The sequence below is a fragment of the Myodes glareolus genome, chromosome 22, assembly GCF_982192425.1.
Source record: "Myodes glareolus chromosome 22, mMyoGla1.1, whole genome shotgun sequence".
Lineage (NCBI taxonomy): Eukaryota > Metazoa > Chordata > Mammalia > Rodentia > Cricetidae > Myodes > Myodes glareolus.
In genome coordinates this window covers 20,097,317-20,119,918 of record NC_142047.1, presented here as the reverse complement: position 1 = coordinate 20,119,918, position 22,602 = coordinate 20,097,317, and the positions used below count along the sequence as shown (strand labels likewise).

The 22,602-nt window shown below is 36.6% G+C and overlaps 1 protein-coding gene across 12 annotated transcripts in view; it reads right to left on the bottom strand.

Moving 5' to 3' along the window:
- The window catches only part of Chd9 (chromodomain helicase DNA binding protein 9), a 213,960-nt gene that overhangs the window by 85,620 nt on the left and 105,738 nt on the right, over nt 1-22,602 (bottom strand). For 9 of the 12 annotated variants that reach the window (XM_087900364.1, XM_087900367.1, XM_087900368.1 and 6 more), the window contains one exon: nt 12,607-12,938. In XM_087900364.1, the coding sequence (XP_087756490.1) occupies nt 12,607-12,938 (332 nt within the window). Of the gene's footprint in view, nt 1-12,606; nt 12,939-13,687; nt 13,891-14,043; nt 14,402-22,602 lie in introns of those variants that run through there. The other 3 variants (XM_048426746.3, XM_048426747.3, XM_048426748.3) reach the window with 2 other exon arrangements.

Below are 22,602 nucleotides of genomic sequence, written 5' to 3'. Positions count from 1 at the left end.
CACACATACCAAATATACATCTCTAAATCTGTTTTCTTGCAAGATAAGTACTGGGATTTCATTATCTGTCTCAACAGCGCCATTACTAAAGTACAATATTAATCATAAACAATGTTACTAAACAGCAAAATTCTCTTTTAGATATCTCTATTTCTAAAACTAAAAGCTCCTTAAATATTTCCATATGTGGTATATCAGATATATCCAAATCCTTAACAATTATTTACCAATTTTGGAAGTCATGAACATGATAAGATCATAGATTCAGCAACTTGGACCCTCAACATTGAGCAAATTACCTGATCTCTTGCCTTTTCTGTGTACAAGACAGAGAAAGTATAATAGTTGCTTCCCTTACTGTTAAATAAGTGACAATATGTATTTTATGGTTTGAATTTTAAAATGTCCCAAAAATGTTATATTAAAGGCTTGGTCCTCAGCTGATGGCGCTACTAAGATGAGGTGGTGTTTATCACTGAAGGTGCTCCTTGGACCCCGGACGTGGGTCTTCTCCATCTGCCTCCCATCTGACTTGAGTAGCGTCCTCTCTCATATACTCCCAGCTAAGATGTTCCACCCCTTCACTGGTCCACAACAACAGCCAGTGCCTATGAACTGAAACCCCAGAACCCATGAGACAAAACTAATCTATCATTTCAAGAGGTTGTTTTTTTTTTAATCTCAGATGCTTTGTCCCAGCTATGGAAAGCTAGTATATTCGCTCACAACACAATCTTAACAAATAGTAATAGTAAGCTAATAGAAACTACAAATTATATCAGTTGCAAAATGACAGTTTAACCTTATAGCATCACAGTGGAGATGTGCTACAATGGAGATGAGCACAGAATTCAGTGTGACTATTTTAGGAGTATTGACGTTTATGGGATAATAGAGGAGGCACTACAGAAAAGACAGACTTTGAGATGTGGACTCAACAACAAAAAGGAAGTTAGCACACACTGAGGAGGCAATGGTGCATCCCAGACAGGAAGGTCACAGAAAGCGAGGAAAATGTACGGCAGGAATAGTGAGTAGAGCACAAGGAAAGAGAAAGCGAGGGTGGGACAACTACACGGTGAGGACCACAGACGGCCTTGTAACGACAGGCAAAGACAGCTTTTATGTTCTATAGAATAAGACACTACCTAAAGAGTAGGTCCTGAGATATATTTCAGTGAATTTAAAAAAAAAGAAACAATATTAAGGGGTAAGTTTTTGGTTTTTTTTTTTTTTTTTTTTTTGGATGGGATAGGAATTTTTAAAGAAGGGAGTACTGTGACCAGAAGGAGTGAAGTGTAAGCCAGAGACACGACTGGAAAAGCAAAGGACAGTTCATACAAAACAGACAACAATCTAGGGCCACAGCACTGTGAATGAAGAGTGAAGATACGGGTGTAAAACTGATAAGACAGTCTCAGGCAAAGATGTGTCGTAACAAAAACTTGTACATAACTTTTTGCCCTCTGATTTGATATGTTCAACAAGATAATGTTAATTCTTACTTGTCTTCTAACTAGCATTCTTGTGAATATGTGAGGAAAAAAGTAAAGAAGAGAAAAAGTATAGTTACATTTGGAGCCAGAAAAGCAAAGGAGATACAGAATAATCTGAACAAAGTGAAGGAACCAGCCATAGTCACACTTCTTCCATCTTGTCACTTTCATTGCTTATTTCCTCCCTTACTTAGGCATTTTTCTTACTGTTTTTCCTCCTAAAACACAAAGCTGCCCAAAAGACATACTTATTATCTGCTGTGACATCATCTGGCTCTTCCTCCTCATTTACAACTTCAATGTCATTTCATTTTCATTTCTCAATCCAAAATAACCTCAATTCTTAGAACTAAGGTTTATATTCACGGCTTGCACTTACTCAGGTCTTGGGTTAGCTTCTTTGCTAACTTTAAATATTCTCTTTTATTTGATGCTCAGATGCACAGGCAAGGAGTATAAAGAGACCAAAATGCACTTAGAAAAAATAAGTAATTTGTTCACAATACTGTAGATTAAGAGTAGAGAATTGGGGGTGGGGAAGGCTAGAGCAATAGTTCAGTTGTTAAATTACCAGCACCCACTACGGCAGCTCACAACTGACTATAAATCCAGTCCCAGGAAAACTGATATCCTTTTCTGCACATGGTGTACCCACATACACCCGTATACACACGATAAAAATAAAGGAAAAAAATAGAGACAGACTGGCAACATGGTTCAATGAGGAAGGCTTCTTGCTCACAGATGGCTTGAGTTCAATTCCTAAGACCACATGATGGAAGGAAGAAACAATTCCCAAGTCGTCCTATGAAATTCACATGTACACCATGGCATCCTTGTATTCTCCACCCACACAAAATCAGTAAAATTTAAAAAACTTAAATAATAGACAGAAATTAAATATTACCCACTCTAAAGCCTGAAGTACTACAATCTGTAGCAGCAAACAACCTTTAAAATACAAGGGCCAGCTGGACGGCAGTGGCACTATCCTTCAATCTCAGCACTTGAGAGGCAGAGGCAGGGGGATGGTCAGTGTTTAAGAGCACTTGTTCTTACAGAGGATCTCGGTGCACTCATATTCCTAGCTCACAAACACCCATAACTCTAGTTTCAGAATGTACATGATACACAGACACACATGGTGAGAAAAAACACACATATATATAAAAAATAAAATAAATAAGTTTTTTTAAAAAAAGGAATTCTTCACCAGGCGGTTGTGGCATATGCCTTTAATCCCAGCTATTGGGAGACAGAGACAAGCAAATCTCTGTGAGTTTTCCTCTACCTACTCTTTAAGTTTTTGTCTTTTCCAAACTGTTGTCCAACCTAAATTTATCTAGTCACAAACCATGTAACATTTTAGCCATCGATGGTCTTCTAAGATTATCGAGAAGCTGAAGTATTCCTCTTGCACACTGACATGCACTTGTGGTATTGGTATAAGCCAGCTACTGTTCTGCACAGCACTGTGATCAGACACAGAATATAATTCCCTATGACGGTTGTAAAAATGTATTGATTGATGCATTTATGGCACTTTTTATAATTAAGTGTACTTTACTTATTTGAAAAAAAAATGTGAGCTGGCAAGATGAAGACCACTTGCTGACAGTTCTAAAAACCTGGGTTTAATACTTAGGAGCCACCTAGTGGAAGGATAGAACTGAATCTCTCAAATTGTCCCCTGATCTCCACGCACATGCTACGACACATATGCACTCACACACATATGTACGTACACACAATAAAAGACAAACATTTGCTACAAAATAATATGTTAGCAGCAGACTCTTATATCTTATATTTCCTGATTATCTAGACACCATATTGAGCCAGATATGGTGATACATGCCTATAATCCCAGCAATTGGGAGGCAAAAGGCAAGCAGATCTCCCTGAGTGAGAGGCAAGTCTGGTTTATATGCTGAATTTCAGGCCAGTCAGGGCTACATATGAGACCCTGTCTCAAACAAACAAACAACCTTGGACGAAGACAGACGTTTAATCATTTTTTAAAATTATAAATGACTATAAGGGGCCAGAGAGATGTCTCAGTGGTCAAGTGCTCTGGCTGTTCTTTCAAAGAACCTGGGTTCATTCCCCAGCACCCACAAGGCAGCTCACAATCTGATGCCATCTTTGGCTTGCAGGCATACATACCCTAATGTGGTAGCATATATTTCAGATCTAGTAGTTTACTAAGTTTAAGTCTTAAAATTTTACGTATCTTTTCTGTTTACAAATGACACAGTTTCATGATAAAAAAGTTATTCTGATACTTGAAATAATTTTTGATTATCTTAATTCTAGGTAGAAGCATATATATATTTGAAGATTTAAAACCATGGTTACTTACATGGAACACTACAGAGGCAGGAGGAATGGGAATTTGAAGCAAGTTTGACTACATAGCAAGACCCTGTCTTAGAGTGGCTGTTAAAACAGAGGCAAAAAGAAAAACAGTATTGGAAGTGGAGCTAGTGGATTAGTTAACTGTGGAATATGCCATTATACTGTGTGATTAATAAAGAAGCTCACTCGCCAATAGTTGACAGGATAAGGTTCGACTAGAAAACCAGATTAAGGATACTGAGAAGCAGGACATATAGGAGAGGTAAAAACCATGAACCACAGGTGAACACACAGATTAATAGAAATGGGTTAATTTAAGTTGTAAAAGCTAGTTAGTAACAAGCCTGAGTTAGGGGCCAAACATTTATGCATTTATTATTAATTTTAAGTCTCTCTCTCTCTCTCTCTCTCTCTCTCTCTCTCTCTCTCTCACACACACACACACACACACACACACACACACACACACACACACTTTTTCTGAGACAGAGTTTCTCTGTAGCTTTGGAGCCTGTCCCGGAACTAGCTCTTGTAGACCAGGCTGGCCTCAAACCACAGAGATCTGTCTGCTTCTGCTTCCCAAGTGCTGAAATTAAAGGCATAAGCCACCACTGCCTGGCAAGCCTCTTTTTTTTTAAGGTTTATTTATTATTTATACAGTATTCTGCCTACATGTATGCCTGCAAAGCCAAAAGAGGGCACCAGATCTCATTACAGAAGGTTGTGAACCACCATGTGGTTGTTGAGAATTGAGCTCAGGACCTCTGGAAGAGCAGTCAGTGCTCTTAACCTCTGAGCCATCTCTCCAGCTAATATTAAGCCTCTTTGTGGTTATTTGGGAGCAGGTGCTGAGACAAAGAGGAACTCTGCCTACAGTTACCAGAACAGTACAAATGTTTATTTCCTAGTTTTGATACTTGTGCTATGGTTACATAAAATGTCAATATTTGAGGAAATTGAGAGAAAAGTCTAAAAGAACTCTAAACATGTTTTGCAAGCCTGAAATTATTTCAAATTAAAAAGTAAAAATCTAAACCACAACCAATGTATAAAATCAAGCAAGGAAAAGAAACCTGAGATTTGTGGATTCCAACCCTAAGGATTCAAATCTAGGAATTATTTCAGGTCCAGAAGTGGGGGACTAAAGGTACATTAGCACAGTGGGCTCTAGTTTTAAATAATTCTCCCTAAGTAGTCAGTCATCAAAGAAAATTAGGAATAAATATTCAAGAGAACTGTTTGGGGTTTTTTTGTTTGTTTCGTTTTTTATTTTTTCATTTGTTTTTGAGACAGGGTTTCTCTCCAGAGTGTTGCATCCAGAGTGCTGGATTAAAGGTGTGCATCACCATGCCCAGGCTCAAGACTTTTTATTTATACTACACTGAAATTTTTAAAGTTCATTTGCCTATACTAGTTGTTAATTCTGAGAAAAACTCTAAAACAGTCAGAGCAGGAATCTGTTTCAGTAGACAGGGAGAGTTAATATAATATAATGTAATTATAATGTAACCTAATATAAGACAAAATTGTCAAGATCACAAATCTATTAAAAAGCAAAACAAAACAAACAGAACAACAAAAGTTGTTACTAAGTTGCTATGAGACCTCTTATTCAGACAGTCAATAAATATAATATATATAATAAATATATTAATAAAGCTTGATGAACAGAGAAATCTGAAATGCTATTATTGGTAAATTTTTATCCAAAAAGTCTGCATGACTTTAAGCAATCAGAGGTCTATCTTTACTGGCTGTACAGTGACAACAGACAGCTATAAATGGTATCCACAGGAACTCAGATGATTGAATATACAAACAGGAGAAAGTCAGATAAACAAATAGCCAAATGTTGTAGAACATCCTGAATTAATTCTACATTTAAACTTAATTATAAATAACAACATATTTTCATTGTAAATGCATTCATCAAATACAATGATCTTGTAATTCAAGAAGAAATATTCACAAAATAAAGCAACATAGTATGAAACAACTAAATAATTCATTCTTTATTCAACTTTTGGTTTTAAAAAACATTAAAGGAGCCAAGTGCCCTTAATCCCAGCACTCAGGAGGCAGAAGCAGGTAGACTTCTGTGAGTGTGAGGCCAACCTGGTCTACAGAGTGAGTTTCAGGCCAACCAGTCACATGGCGAGACACTGTCTCAACAACAATATTAAAAGGATCTGTTATTAATGTTAGCAAACTAACAACAGATATTCAGGCAAAACCAGTCAAACACCCCTAAATATCTAAACAGTTTCAGACAGAAAAAAGAAATGTGAAACTATGGTATAAAATTGAACTCTTAATTTGTTAAGTATAGTGTCTACACCTGATGTGTCTGCATTTGATTTTGAGTGTAATTTATGCACTCATCTACATCCAGCCTGCTCATTATTAGTAGATTCTGTTAACAGGCTAAGCTCGACGCTGTGTCAAGCTGTAATTGCCCCCTGTTGATTCTCTCATTGCAATAATTGGACAATGAATCTTATTCAATTAGTCCATATGCTGTGATTAATACGCCTATCACACTTGGTATGAATTATTCACACTTGTGATCCTCCACATGTAGGAGGATGAGGCAGAGGACTATGAGTTCAAAGCCAGCTTGAATTATAAAGCAATACCCTGTCTTAATTAACCCAAACCAAAACAAGAACTACCCACATAACTGTAAGCATAGAAAACAGACAAAAATAATATTTTACATTATTTTGGTTTTGTCAGGTAAGTAAAAAGAAATGAAGTCATTTTAAAAGGCATCAAAAACATTTATTTTTCTAGCCAGGAATGGTGAAAACACCTTTAATCCTAGCACTACAGGAAGAAACATGCAGATCTCTAAACTCGAGGCCAGCCTGGTTAACAGAGCAAGTTCCATGAAAACCAGAGCTACACAGAGAAACCAACCCTGTCCTCATAAACAAAAACAACTCTCCCTCTCTCTTTCTCACTCAATAAACCAACACATATATGTACACACCCCCACACACATCCACACATACATAAATACATACATTTGGGGGCTAGGAAAAGGCTCAGTGAGTAAATGCTTGCTCCACAAGTATAAACACATGAGCTAGGATCACAGTGCACATATCTAAAAAGTCCGTTCAAGATATCATTAAGAAAAAGCAAGTACTAAATGGGTTTCTTATTTTAGTTAAAACAGCAATCCTGGAAAATGGTGATACACATCTTTAATCCTATCACTAGAGGCAGAGACAGGTGGATCTCTATGAGTTCGAGACCAGCCTGATCTACAGGGCAAGTTCCAGGACAGCCAGGGCTACACAAGAAAACCCTGTCTCGAAAAAAACAAACACAAACAAACAAAAAAATAGTAATCCTTAAATATGTGAAAGAATATTGTATAGTAAGTTTTTGGTAACTTTAATTTTTCATTATTTCCTGGCCAGAGCTGAATGTTGCCTTTTTCGTGTCATATAAATAACTATTAAGAATCTACACAATCATTCAACATGTTTATGCACAGCTTGTTTTTATTTTTTGAGACAGGGTCTCTCTATGAAGCACTGGCCATCCTGAAACTCACTACATAGAAGAGGCTGCTTTCAAATTCAGAGATCTGGCCTACTTCTTTCTCCTAAGTGCTGGGATCAAAGCATGCACCATCATGACTGACAGCACGGCTGAATTTTAATTTATTTATTTATTTATTTTGTTTGTTTGTTTGTTTTGTTGGTTTTTGGAGACAAGGTTTCTCTGTGTAACAAACAGCTCTAGTGTCCCAGAATTTGCACTGTAGACCAGGCTATCTTTGAACTCACAGAGATCCAACTGCTTCTATTTCAGGAGTGCTGGAGTTAAGGGCGTACACCACCATATCCAGCAAATTTTAATTCTTAAAAAATGTACATATAAAATGAAAAAAAATAAAGAACCTCATGCAACATCTCTACAACCAAGATTCTTTTACTACTCTGTCACAGCTTAACTGGAAACCCTTTTCTTTCTTACTGACACACAAATGAATTTAATCACATTATAATGCAGTACACCCAAGCTAAGCCTCAGAATTACTATATATGAAGAGTTCTAAAAAGCATTCTTTGTTCTATGTTCACATTTTGAATGTATCAATGTAGGGGATAGAGAGATGTCTCAACAGTTGAGAGAATACAACTTATTCAGAAGACCTGGATTTGGTTCCTAGTACCCGCATCAGATGGTCCCCAACTGTCTGTAACTTTAGTTCTAGAGGATCTGATGCCCTCTGATCTTCGAGGGCACCTGGGCACATGTGCTGCAAATAAACCTTCACAGGCACACATACATACAGATTGTTCAGTGGATGCCTGTCATACAACAATGAGGACCAGAGTTCCCCACTTCTACCCACTACACATACAAGTAGCCTGCCTGCAATCCCAGGATCTCCAGGGCAATCTGGCTAACTAGGCTGACAGAACTGGCAAATTTGAAATTAAGTGAGAAATTGCTTCAGTAAATAATGTGGAAAGTAACATGACATCAACCTTGCCTCCACATTCAGTGGCCTTCACATATAGTAGTACCACATGCAAGCATACATACCACACAGACATACTAAACACATACAAATGAATAAAATCAATCTAGGGACTCAGACTTGGGAGATGGCTCAATTGCTAAGGTGCTTGCTGTACCGGCGGCACTTACCTGCAGATACAGGCAAGTCCCTGAAACTCCCTGGCAGCCAGTCTAGTCAAACCAGTGAGCCCCAGGTGCAATGAGAGTCTGTCTCCAAAACTAAGGTGGAGAGTGGTTGAGGAGGACACCTGACAAAGACCTCTGGCCGCTACATGCACACCATGTGTAGACACATTCTCTCTCACACACCCATACAAACACATATACTTCACTACACTACATACACACACCAAAAAACAAAAAGCACATCAAGCTATAAAAATAAAAAAATTTCGCCGGGTAGTGGTGGCACACACCTTTAATCCCAGCACTTGGGAGGCAAAGGCAGGAGAATCTCTGTGAGTTCGAGGCCAACCTGGTCTACAGAGTGAGTTCCATGACAGGCTCCAAAGCTACAGAGAAGCCCTGTCTTGAAAAACAAAACAAGCAAACAAAAACTAAACCAAAACAAAACAAAATCTTCATATATACTAAAGCAATGATTTTTCTTCAGAGTAATATTCCTGGTTTATAGCAAATCACATCTATGAGGTAAATAAATATCAATTCTGACTAGCCGTCATCAATAAATTATGACTTACAAATGTACTTTTTATTTTTTAAGATTTCATTTACTTTTAAGTTACCACGGCTATGTACTTACGAGTGCTGTACCCGCAGAGGCCAGAAGAGGGCATGGATCCCCTGGAACTGGAGTTACAAGCAATTGCGAGCCTCCTGATGCAAGTGCTGGAAACTGCACTAACATCTTCTGCAAGAGCAGTACCCTCTCCTAACCACTTAGACATCTCTCCAGTCTCCAAATACACTTTTTACAATTTATATTTAACACTGTGGGGATGGGAAAAGGGTTAGGATGAAGCATGAATTATCTTCAAAATTATTGGTGTCAATAATTTGATATTAGTAGAACAATTCTCCTAAAATTAACAGGAAAATTGATTTCTTCAAAAGGAAATATTCATGCATTATAAAATAGTAGATAAAACTGATCTTTAATTGGTTAACTCCTCACATATCAATTAAAAACAAGGACTGGGAGCTGGGCATTATACTGCAGCCCTTTAATACCAGCACCTGAGAGGCAGAGGCTGGCTGATTTCTATGAATTTCTACGTAGCCAACTCAGCAACTAAAACAATAAAGCACATCGCCTTATTAGAATACATAATAATGAAGTATTAATATATTTTATTCCACTTTGGTGAGATGATTCAATGGCTAAAGAATTTGCTGCCAAGCATGAATGACCTGAGTTTGATCCCTAAGACCCATGGGTGAGAAGAGAGAACAGATAACTACAAGTTGTCTTCTAAGTTTCTATGCATGCACATATGCATTCATGCACACATGTAAACACATATGCATGTACATACATTTACATACATATGCACGTACACATACACATGGACACTCATATACACAACCATGCCACACACACACAAATGTAACTTAAAATATTTTACTCTTTTTTTGATGTACAAGAATATTTTTTAATCTCTTGATGATAAAGATAATTAAGTTTTATTTACTGTGATAACTTCATAATAAGCAGGTAAAATTCAATTTTACTTACTTGCCTGTAACTAACCAAGAATTCAAATATTAAAGGGGTTAGGGATAAGGATATAGTTTACTTGTAGAGTACTTGCTAACCTAACTATGTTGGGTTAATGTCCAGCCAGACAATAAACTGTCACAAAGCCTAAATACATTCTCACATTTTTCTTTGTAGTGATTACTTAGTATATTGACATGCAGTTAATTAAGAAAGAAAAGCAAAATGCAAAATACAAAAAAACAAAAACAACAACAACAAAAGCTTTCAGTACAATTTTCTCCAAATACCTTTTTCTGCTTACTAGAGATTGGCATACTTAGGGGCAAGGGAGAGAAAGGAGGCGAGGAAGCAATAAAGAAATCGTGAAATAGTATCACATTGTATTTTAAATATTCTACTTCCTTTTAACAAAAACACAACTCTTAAAGAATGAGCTGCAGCTAAGCACAGTGCACTTGCCTGTCGTCCTAGAACAGAGGAGGCAGAGGCAGAAAGTTTACATAAAGTTTGAGACCAGCCTGGTCTACATAATAGGTTCCAGGCCAGTCACAAAAAAATAAAATAAAACTGAAAAAGAACAACAAACCCATTTTACTTCCAAAGAGCCCATGGCAATGTTACTATTTCCAACAATATTAAATCACATTTTTAAAAACCCATGTTTCTCTTTGATTTAATTGTTACTATCTTTACTTTCTGTGCCTAAAATTTTTTCTTTTAAATCAGATTCAGGTCTGGAATCATTTGTTTCTAGGTGCTTGGGTCTTCATCCTCAGAGTTAAAGCAAATAACAGTTTTTATAGCTTCTGGAGCTCATCTACCAATTTCAACATCACTTTTTTTCAAAGTATTAGCCTTCTGAATACTACATTTCTCCACCCCTATCTCTGAACAGTTTAAAATGAGAAAAATCTTAACAGCCAGGGGTTGGTTGCACATGCCTTTAATCCCAGCACCAGGAAGGCAGAAGCAGGCGAATCTCCGTGAGTTCAAGGCCAGCCCAGTCTGTAGAGTGAATACAACAACAGACAGGAATGTTGCACAGAAAAACCCTGTCTTGAAACACCCTCTCCCCTCCAAAAAAAATTAAATTTTTAAAAAGTAACAATATTAACTATTAGTATAGTGAAAGGTGAAATGTAGGCTTCCTAAGTTAAGGTATAATTTTGTAAAAACAGATACTTTCATTAAAAACAAATGAACAAAAACTTTTAAAAAAATGAGTAAGTAGGGCTGAAGTGATGGCTCAATGGTTAAGAGTGCTTATTTCTCTTATTGAGGACCTAGGTTCAGTTTCCAGCATCTACATGGAGGCCCAAAACCTACTATACATGCATACACTCATGCACACATAGAACACAAAGAAATAAACCTTAAAAAAGAAGCTCAGCACAATTTATGCTGGCTATGACGACTGCTAATATAGGGACAACATATTTAAAAGTCAGCAAATAATGTACAATCAATAAGATTATTTACTGATATGTTGAGAACAGAGTGCATTTATTTGACTGCATCAGAATGAAAGTAAGGAATTCAATTCGTAGGCAACCTATATAGCAATAATGTAAGCAAATTACACAAGTCTCATAACAGAGGAATTCTCTCTTCACTATGTTCTCTGTGTATGTGTGTATGTGACTAACAAAGAACTTAGATAAAGTACTGTATGCAAAATTCTATAGAAAGCTTTTCAAAAAATAACTAACTAGGTCCTTTGAGAACAACTGCAAGCTATGATGGTCTTATATTATGCTTGCCTTTACATACAAAGAATACAGATCTTTATTTTTTGAAGATGTATAAACAATCAGATTAAAATCCATAGAATTGACATTGGGAATGAAGGTGAGCTACAGGGTGCTTCTCTAGCATATATTTTTGTCTAGCATAATTTAAGACCATGGTTTGAAATTTTAAAACAAAAAACAAAGATGGGTTTTGACCCCTAGCATTACAAAAAAATATAATAATAAAACTTAATAAATAGAAATGGTGAATATTTCTTTGCGCTTAGGATTCTCTTGAAGCATTAATACCTGGCCTCTTTATTACATAAAATAAATCAGTAAATGTCTATTATAATTTCTGATTGACAGTCCAGAGTTCTTGTGTAGTTAAGGCTTCAGAGAAAATACTCTATATCATACTTTTAATTTATTAGGTACCCAGTGAGGGACAATGCCACTAAGGGGAAAAGCAACCTTGAAAGAATTACAGATGTGTTTTTAAAGAAAATTACTTTGAAACTGTCACAAAAATATGGATTTTTATTCCCCTCCCTTACAAGTTTTCTTTTATTAATACAAATACACAAAATACCAAATCCACAAAAGTAATATTTGTTTGATACTAGCATTACATTACTCATTAAAAATGGAAATAAAGTGTACCTGGTATCCAGCAATGTAAAACTCTCCTAATGGAGTACATATATCACACTCAAATCAAGAGCAGAAAAAAGATTACACAGCTTATAGACTTCAACGAAAACTTTAAAAAATTACATTTAACTAATAATCAACTTACCCAATTTTTGTCTTTTCTTTCAACTTAGAACAAGTTTTTGTTTTTTTGTTGTCTCTGTCTTTTGGCTTAGATTTCATCCTTCGACCTCTCTTTTCTTCTTTCCCTTCAACTGAAGCACTAGGAAAGTTCTCGGGGCTCATTACTCGTGGAATATTACGTTCCCCACGTTCCTTTGCTCTTGCTATGGCCTCCGATATTATACGATTAGCCTTTTCTTGTTTGCTTTCCGATTCCACCTTTTTTCTTGGCCTTTTCTCAGAGATGACCCTCACCTGGGTATTCTGCAACTTAGTATATGTCCCAGAACCATCACTCTTCTTGGAAGATGGAGGCTAGAGAAAGAAACAAACAACTTTAAAAATAGAATACACCAAAGTATATTAAAAACTGCCATAAATATCTGAAAATTTAAGACTAAACAGAGTTTTAAAATTACATAAGCAAAGACAGGAGTCCAGCAAACAAATGCAAACGTAAGACATTCTGCTTACCTGGAAACCAGTACAAAGTAAACAGCTCAGTAGTTGACTTGTAAATAAAGGTTAAGGAAAGACATAGATTTGTTGGTATTTCTACATCACTTTTAGGTGATTAGGACCCTATCCTATAAATACAGTTATTTCTAACTTTGTCTCGTAATTATTATCTGCATTTAGGATCAAAGTCTTTTCTTTCTTCTTTCCTCCAGAACTAAGTCAATTCAGAAATAGCTATTGTAACTTAGAGTCATTCCTCCTTACAATGAGTTTTAGAAAAATAAAGACACTGTTTTAAGACTAGGAAGAGAACACAAAATTATTTTAATGCAGGAACGTAGCTAGTTAGTAAAACAGACATTCTCATCTCTAAAATCAAGAAAGTTTTCATTTTCTCATGAAAGAGTTAAATACGGATTTTTGTCTTTTATCATTAATTTTGCTCAGGCAATGTGGGAAAGAAACAAGTTTTACAGTTTTATATTACAATTATTAATATTTTAGCAATCTCACAGGAAGCAGACAAAGAGTATTTTCAAAGAATTTCCTCTCTAAACACGGATTCATCCATATAGGCTTAGATCACAGTTTTGTTATGTTCTTACCCGTAAACATGCCTCTGACTACAGCAGAGAAAAAAAACAGGAATTTCCAGACACATTTTCACGCCGATTCCAGTCTGTTCTACTGGGTGTCTTTTCTATACCTGTCTCATCAAGGTTCAGAGCAGTGCTACAGCACCAGAAAAGGCAGGAAGACTTACACAGGATCACTAAAATGCCTCCTCAAGGCCTACAGGCTACAACAAATAACCAAGACTGAGAAAACAGCACCAAGCTCAAGATGGCGATGCAGTGCGACTCCCGCAGCAGCAGCCAGTAACGAGGAGGGTTATTCAATCCCATTAGCCTTTTAGCCCAAAGAACCCCTCCTCCTCCCACTCATTCAGGCTTTCACTTACCCGTCCTCTTGGCCTCTTCACTGAAGACATTTTTGGCTTCAGACAAAGGCTTGCCCTCTGCTTTTTTCACCACCCCAGGCAGTGCTCAAGAAAAAAGCATTGAAAGAAGATTCCTAAATGGCCTATTTAGCAAGCTGCAACCAAGAGATGCACAACCGTCCACAAATACACATTTTGATTTATCAACACATTCCTGCCTTGGCAAGTTTATATCCACTGCTCATCCTCTTTAGCTCTGACAAAGGTTGCAAGCCCGCCTAAGAGCTCAGTAGCTGTAAGCAGATAGCCAGATTCCAACAAAGCACAGAAAGAAATGAATGCACAAAGCATCAAAATGCATCAGCATGAATATTAGAGATGTCGTTAAAAATACTGACTCCTTCTGCGGAAGTAGGCCAGCAGATGGTGCTACCAGTTATTATTCCATTAGACTCTGCAGTTTAACCCCCAATGGACTGTTCTTCCCTCTCTAGCACATTAACTCTCAATCTGCCACTTTCTACAGTCAGGTTTTTAAAAATACACATGAAAGTACAGTTTTTTTTTAACCATCTGGGAACTAAAGCAGTAGAGATTGCCCTCATGTGGCTCAGTATTTTTTTTAATCCAATACAGTTTTTACTGGAGAAAATTACTTCAAAAAATTCTAACAAAATATTTAAACTATTAAAAGTAGTTGCTGCTGAAAAAACAGGTTAAAGAGTAGGTCATGCAAATGAACACTTAACAAGTGACTTGTTCAGAAATTGTCTCTTTACGTGTCAAAGGCAGCAATAACAAAACAACGGATTTTTTAAGTTAAAAAGTGAAATAATTTTCATTGGACACACTGATTTCCCAAAAAAAAATCCCAATCTTTTTGGCCTTTACTCTTCATATCTTTGTAACTGAACCTATGAAATTTAAGTTTAATATCTTGTTAAAAATAAATAACAAGTTGATTTGAATTTGTTTTATTTTTGTTTGTTTGCCTGTTTGAGACAGGGTCAGCTTCTGCTTCCTGAAACTCACAGAAATCAATCCACCTGCCTCTGTCTTGGAGTGCTAAGATTAAAGGTATATGCCAATACACTTGATTTGATCAGTGATAAAATTTTCCTTTCTATAAAAAAGTAGACTATTTTAGTAAGCAATATCTTTAAATAGTTAAAACTTCACTGCTTGAAAATTCAAACTAATCTCTTTATTAATGCCCCCTTTCCAGCTGTTCTTTGCAAGTCAGCTGATACTGGTATGAAAACTGTTTTATCATTGTTCCTTTTGAGAAACTCAAAGGTTACAGGAAAAATTCAACACTCTCTGGACAGTCCTAGAAGGACTGACCAAGCTGGGCTGCGTGTGAAAGGAGTGTCAAGGCAGAGCTGCAGCCCTGGTCTCAAGGAAAGGATCTCAGGGACCAGACTGATTACTGCAAAATATATAAAATTATTAAGAGCTCACATGTACTTAGTAATTAGTGTCAGGCACTGTCTTAAGTATTGACAGATACTAGCTCACCCTGAATGAGAAACAAGTACTAAATTAACAAAGAGACGAGGACAGCACAGAAGCACCTGTGGCTGTGGTACTAACTTCTCATTTACTACACTAGGATTATGTAAGAAAATGTTCTTATTTGCAGGAAATATTTATTAAAGTATTTGGGAATATGGAATATCAGATTTGCAACCTTAGTTCAAAAATGAGGTAAGGCCAAAGAACTTTTAATCCATTGCAACTTTTCTGTAGGTTTGTGATACAGTAGCTGTTTGGCACGCTTGATGCACTAGGTTCAATCCCAGTGCCAAAACATCAATGAATAAAAAAATGAATTTCTCCAGTCACAAAAGATAATATATGAAGCAAATATCACGCAATAACTTGACAGCAAAATTTATAAGGTGTTTTAGTTGTCAATAGTAAACTGATGTCCTAGTTGTTAGTTTTAGTCAATGCTGGTCTTAACTAGGGGCCCTAGACATCTTCAGAGCTGGAATTATATGTGTGTGCCACACTACAACACCCAGCTAAGACTTGCTCTTAGAGAAGAAAAAAACTACACTCAAGTCTTAAAATCTTTTCTGAATTTTGTCTTGATTTATTTTCAGAGGTTTTTTTTTTTTTAACCTAAAATGGAGACATCATTTCCTTCATTCTTTTCCTATCGGTGCATTGTAATATTTATAAATTAAAATCCTAAATTTCATCTTGTGATTGTAGTAGCCAGGTTTCCTTAGTAGTTAACAATGACATTGCTTTTTTCTTGTTAGGGTTAGAACTCTCAGTTTACAGTGATAGGGTAATGCTTTTTAAGTAGTGTCTGTATTTTAATCATCAACTGACAGCTCAAGAAGATAGATACTCTTAAAAGTTGTGTTTTAAAAAATAACAGAGCCAGGCAGTGGTGGTGCATGCCTTTAATCCCAGCACAAGAGAGGCAAGCAGATTTCTGTGAGTTGATGGTCTACAAATGAGTTCCAGGACAGCCAGAACTACACAGAGAAACCCTGTCTTGAAAAATAAAAATAAATAAAATAATTTTTTAGAAAGTGTTTTGCCCAACTTATAGGAAAAAAAAACAAGGAGAAAAGAACATACTAGGTGCAATAGTAAAATTCAGAGGCAATCAATAAATTTCAGAATTTGAAAAAACTATTCAAGGTAAAGGATTGCTTTTTTCACAAAGGGAGGGAGGGATGGTGGCAGGGTAATCACAAAGGTGTAAGACTAATATATGAATGATAAAACTAAAAGAAGGAGAGAAACTTAAAAGAGTTATCCACCAAATGCAAGGCATGAACACTGTGCATTGATTTCTAAATGGGAAATCCAAAGTCTGACAAGACGACTCTGAGATGACACCAGAGAGAAAGGGGCTGCTAAAGCTGGGTTGAGACTTGACTTTTGTGCACACTTGAAATGTCAGCATAATTAAAGTGTAAGCTATATTCTAAAATAACAAGAAGTTTATCATGACAGGGAAACTAGACACATGTGGAAGAATGATAAACATTGTTAAATCAAGTAATGTGTTTTACTAAATATACTTAGACCTTATGCAGAGGGAATCAAAAAATCAACAAATAATTACAGAATAACAGGAATCAAGGATGCTAGCACACACCTATAATCTTAACACTTGGAGGCACAGGCAGGAAAGTCACAGGTTTGTAGCCAGCCTGGTCTAAGCAATAAGTCCCAGCCCTGCCAACTGCTACATAGAAGGCCTACCTTTAAGAATAAAAGTCTGAACACTCAGATGTAAAGACAAAAGGATTGTAGGGAGGGAAAAGCAGGGGAGGGAGAAAGAAAGGGGGGGAAGGAAGGGAAAAAGATAGGCAGATAACGAACAGTATATAAGGCTGCTAAATTACAAGAATACTGGTAACTTTTAATTTACAATACAGCCATACATAGTATATAAAAACAATATATATCTCACTCTATATATCTTACCATATATAGCTTGTACACAGCTTGTGTCACTTTTTCAATGTGTCCAACGGAAAAGTATGCATTTAACAATTCAAATCACAAAACCTTATTAAGTTCATTACTTCCTAAAAACAATAAACATTCTGAATTCATTAACACAGAAGTTATTCTCAGGATAATGAGTTACAGGAATAGAGAGATGGCTCAGTGTTAAGAGTGCTTGTTGCTTTTGCAGAAGTCCTGGGTTTGGTTCCCAGAATCCTCAGGATGGCTCGTAACTGCCTGTAACTCCAGTTACAGGAGACCCAATACCCTCTTCTGGTTTCATGGAAACTATACACACAAGCAGTATACCTAGATACATGCTAACACTCACACAAACATAAAATATAAGTAAGCTGGGTGTAGTGGAATAGGACTTCAATTCCAGCACTCAATAGGCAGAAGCAGATGGATCTCTGTGAGTTCAAGGCCAGCCAGGTCACGCTTTTTCAAGTCAAGGTTTCTCTGTGTAGTCCTAGCTATCCTATAACTCACTCTGTAGACCAGACTAACCTCAGGTTAGTCAGTCCAAACTCAGAGATTTACCTGCTTCTGTCTCCCAAGTGCTGGGATTATCTCCTTTCCATCATGGGCCATCATCATTATTCTCCATGACTTGCCTGTGTAAGATGATGTTTTTTAGCTATGAACCATCATCTCATTATGGGTTATCAGTTTAAGACAGTAACTAACATTCTTTATAAAGGAAATGGACTGGTGTTTGTCAGACATTGGTGGAATCTTTTTATGGGTGTATGCATGTGTTTGTGGAGGCTAAAGAAGATGTCTGGTGCCCTCTATCATTCTCTGCCTTATTCCTTTAAAAGAGAACTTGCAGCTCCCCATTTTTCAGCAAAGCTGGAAGACAACAAGCCCTAACAAATTTCCTGTTTCTGTTGGGGTTATGGAGAAGAATAGTCATACTAAGCTTTAAATAAACAACATGTGTTCTGGGGACCTGAACTCAGGTTTCATATTTGCACAGCAAGGGCGCTAACCTACTGAACCATCACCCCAACCCCTGAAGAATTTTTGCCATCTCTTTCTCGGCTTTTCATATATACATTCATGAGTATTTATAACACCTATATATTGAGCCCTAATTGAAAGACTTTCAAAACACTATTCTAGGAAGTTACTGAATACTTTCATTTCATTTAGTGTGCTGGCTAGTTTTATGTCACCCTGACACAAGCTAGTCATGAGCAGGGCAACCTCGAATGAGAAATGACTCCATAACACAGGGCTGTGGGCAAGCCTGTAGAGCATTTTCTTAATTAGTAAGTAATTGAAGTGGAAGGGACCAGCCTATTGTGGGTGATGTCATCCCTACGTTGGTGGTCCTGTATTCAAAACAGAAAGCAGGCTGAGCAAGACAGTAAGCAGCACCCCTCTATGGCCTATGCATTAGTTCCTGCCTCCAGATTCCTGCTTGAGTTCCAGTCCCAACTTCCTTTTACGGTGAACAGTGAAGTGGACACTAGCTGCTTTTGGTCACAGTGTTTTATCATAGCAATAGTAGCATGAGCAAGAAGTAGGAAGGCTGTGCTACAATTCAATGGAGGTTATTTTTGTTCTATATTAGTTTATAAGTCTGGCTAGAAGATAAGTACAGAATCAAAAGGGGAAAACTCCAAAGTTACATCAGGCAAGTAATCTCTTTGGAGAACAAGACTATTCTATGCAGTTGAAGCAACACATGTCACACTGAACCCAAAATACCTGGTGAAAGAATGAGTGCATGAGGCTGAATCAAGTTGCCAAGGCTATAGTTTTCCTAACATGCAAGTACATGACTCACAAACACACATATTTTAAAAGTCAACTTTAAAAAAATAAATTTTGTCCCACTGAATAAAGCAAATGAGTCAGTTACATCTTGTCTTCTACAACAACATAATAAAGTACCAATACAAAATAACTCTCTAGTTATTGAAAATGGGCTGAGGTATTCTGGAAGGTTACGTTTTCAACTGAAACCTCAATAAACCAAGACCAGGCTGATCATATAAATACCAATTTCTTTATATACTATTTAGCAAAGAATGTTACTCAGATACTACTACAATTATCAACAGGATTTAGAGATGAAAACTAACATCTATGCTGTCTAATAGAGGATTTCAATCTGTATTACCTTATGTAGTTCATTCATCCCAAAAACCAGTCTTTGTAATAGAAATTATGATTTCTGCTATAAAAAAAGAAGAAACTGCCTAGCAGTGGTAGAGAATGCCTTTAATCCCAGCACACAGGAGGAAGAGGCAGATATCCGTGAGTTCGAGGCCAGCCTGATCTACAGAGTGAGTTCCAGGACAGTCAAGGCTGTTATACAGAGAAGCCCTGAATCGAAAACCAAAAATAAAATAGAACAGTATTAGGTAAAACCTACCATCTTATTAAATTTATGCCAGTGACCAATGTCTTTCAGCCTTTTCTTTTCTGCCTCTTTTTTTTTTTCATAGAGGCAACATTTTCACCATAGAGGCATATATGAAGTTAGGAATATCAGAGCAGCACACACTTGTTTGATGAATTTCCTGTGTGACTCTGACAGCAGACGGGCACCTTCTGCTTGTCTGCCACTATGAAACACCATTTTCTATAATACTCATCAATTAGATATTATAACATTTATATTCGAGAAAACTAAAGGAGGACAAATCTGTGAGCAAAAACTAAAACTTAGGCTGGAAACATGCAGCCTGGTACAGAGAAAGTTCCAGTACAGCCAGGGCTACACAGAGGAACCCATCTTGAAAAACCAAAAATATTAATAATAATTAACAGATTAAATCCTAAAACTTAATTTCACTGTGAGTAAATCAAATAACTTTTAGTTTTATTTGGAAAGTCCTAAAATTATCCTACAATATATAAAAAATTTCAACCTCAAACTGGATCTAGTCATTATCTTTAAAGCATCACCACATGAAGACTGATATCAACATTTATTCATTACTATTTTACATCCAGTCATTAACTATTCAGCTCTAACTGAATGCTTTCTCCTCCCTTTTTTCCTATAACACTGAGGATTAAGCCCTGTCTTTATGAATGCTGGGTAAACATTCTTCCACTGAACTACAGATTCTGCCCAGTGCTTAGTACAGTAAGTGACAATTCCCAGTGCTTCCTTTGCTAACTATTTGTATTAGGTCCTTACTTTTATACCAAACATGCTAACCTCAAAAAGGAGTCATTATATATCTACCAAGGCTGATAGTGGACCAATTCAAGTGTATATCATCAGAGACTTTCATTTCTGTTTAGCCCTTCCTCTTTAAGAGTGGGCTGAAACTGTGTCAATGATATCACAAAGAATGTATAAAAGGGAACTAATTTTTACAAATACAATTATTCAGGTATACGTCAGCCTTCTGAGTTAATCAAAGGGAGTGAAACTAGGTAGACAGTAGATTGACTTAATTATAAAAATACACACTATATAATTTCATTTCTACAACATTCTTGAAGTGGCAAAACTATAATAGATTAATTAATAAATTAGTGGTTGCTAAGCATTAGAAATGGGAGAGAGGTAGAGCAGTTATACACACTATTATTAGGGAGATTGGTGGTGATAGAAGAACACTGACAACAAATAGATAAATCAATGAATGAATTTATCCACTTGTTTACACATGAAAAAAATTATAGAAATACATGAGGCAGGCTAGAAATATAGCTTCAACGAGAAAATCTGCCTAAAAATGCATCAGGCCCTAGTTTGATCCCCAGGACTGAAAATCACCCAATCAATCATAGATAGCATGTCAAACTTAGGAAAACTATTTAAAATTAATTGACTCTGCTTTAGTATATTGTACTTTAGTATAATTATTGTACTGATATATAGTATATGCTATTAGGTAGATATGATGATGAATGCCAATATCATCATTCTGGAGGAAGAGACAAGAGGATCAGAGGAGTTCAAAGCTAGCCTGGGCTATATGAGGCGATGTCTTTATAAAAACAAACAACAGGGGCTGGAGAGATGGCTCAGTGGTTAAGAGCATTGCCTGCTCTTCCAAAGGTACTGAGTTCAATTCCCAGCAACCACATGGTGGCTCACAACCATCTGTAATGAGGTCTGGTGCCCTCTTCTGGCCTGCAGACATACACACAGACAGAATATTGTATACATAATAAATAAATAAATGAATAAATAAATAAAACTATGGATGTAGAAAATGAGTAAAAGGTACATTGGGTTTCTCTGTACTTTTTTCTCAAAATTACATATGAATATGCAATTATCTAAAAACAATTATCTCAAGAACTGGTAAGGATAAAAGTACTTGTTGCCAGACCTGAAGACCTGAGTTCAATCCTCAGAATCTACATGATGGAAGGAAAGAACCATCTCACATAAGTTGTCCTTGGACCTCCATATTCATGCCATGACATGTGATGTCACTCTTGCCAATACACACAATCTAGCAAAACAATTTTTAAAATATCCCAAAATAAAAGAAAGAGGAAAAAAGAATAGACACATGCCCCAAGAAAACAATGAGATAATAAATGTGTTGTTTTAAACCACTAATGAAGCATAATCTGGTACCACACAGCATTAGAATGAATTTGAGCTGGACATGGTGGCACATGCCTTTAATCCTAGCACTTGAAGCAGAAGGCTCTCTGAGTTCAAGGCCAGCCTAGTTTACAGGGTCAATTCTAGGACAGTCAAGGCTACACAGAGAAAAAAGGGTGTGTGTGTGTGTGTGTGTGTGTGTGTGTGTGTGTGTGGTGGTGGTGGTGGTGGAGAGTAATCCCTCAAATTACATTAATGGTATTAGAAAAATGAACCATGAAGGCTCTGCCTTCATAAATATCCATTCATGAATTCATAAGTATCAAAAAAGTGACCATGTTATAGAAGCAAGCCCTCTTTGGCAAAGTCCCTCTGTTTTACTATATAACATCTTCTGCTGTGTTATGATGCAACCAAACTGTCCTCTAAGCAGATGTCAGCACCATACTCTTGGTTTTCTCAGCTTCTAGAGCCAAATAAATCTCTCTTCTAAATTATTTTGTCTCTAGTGTTTTGCTATTGCAACAACAAAAATGACTAAAACAGTAATACCCTTTCTCAAA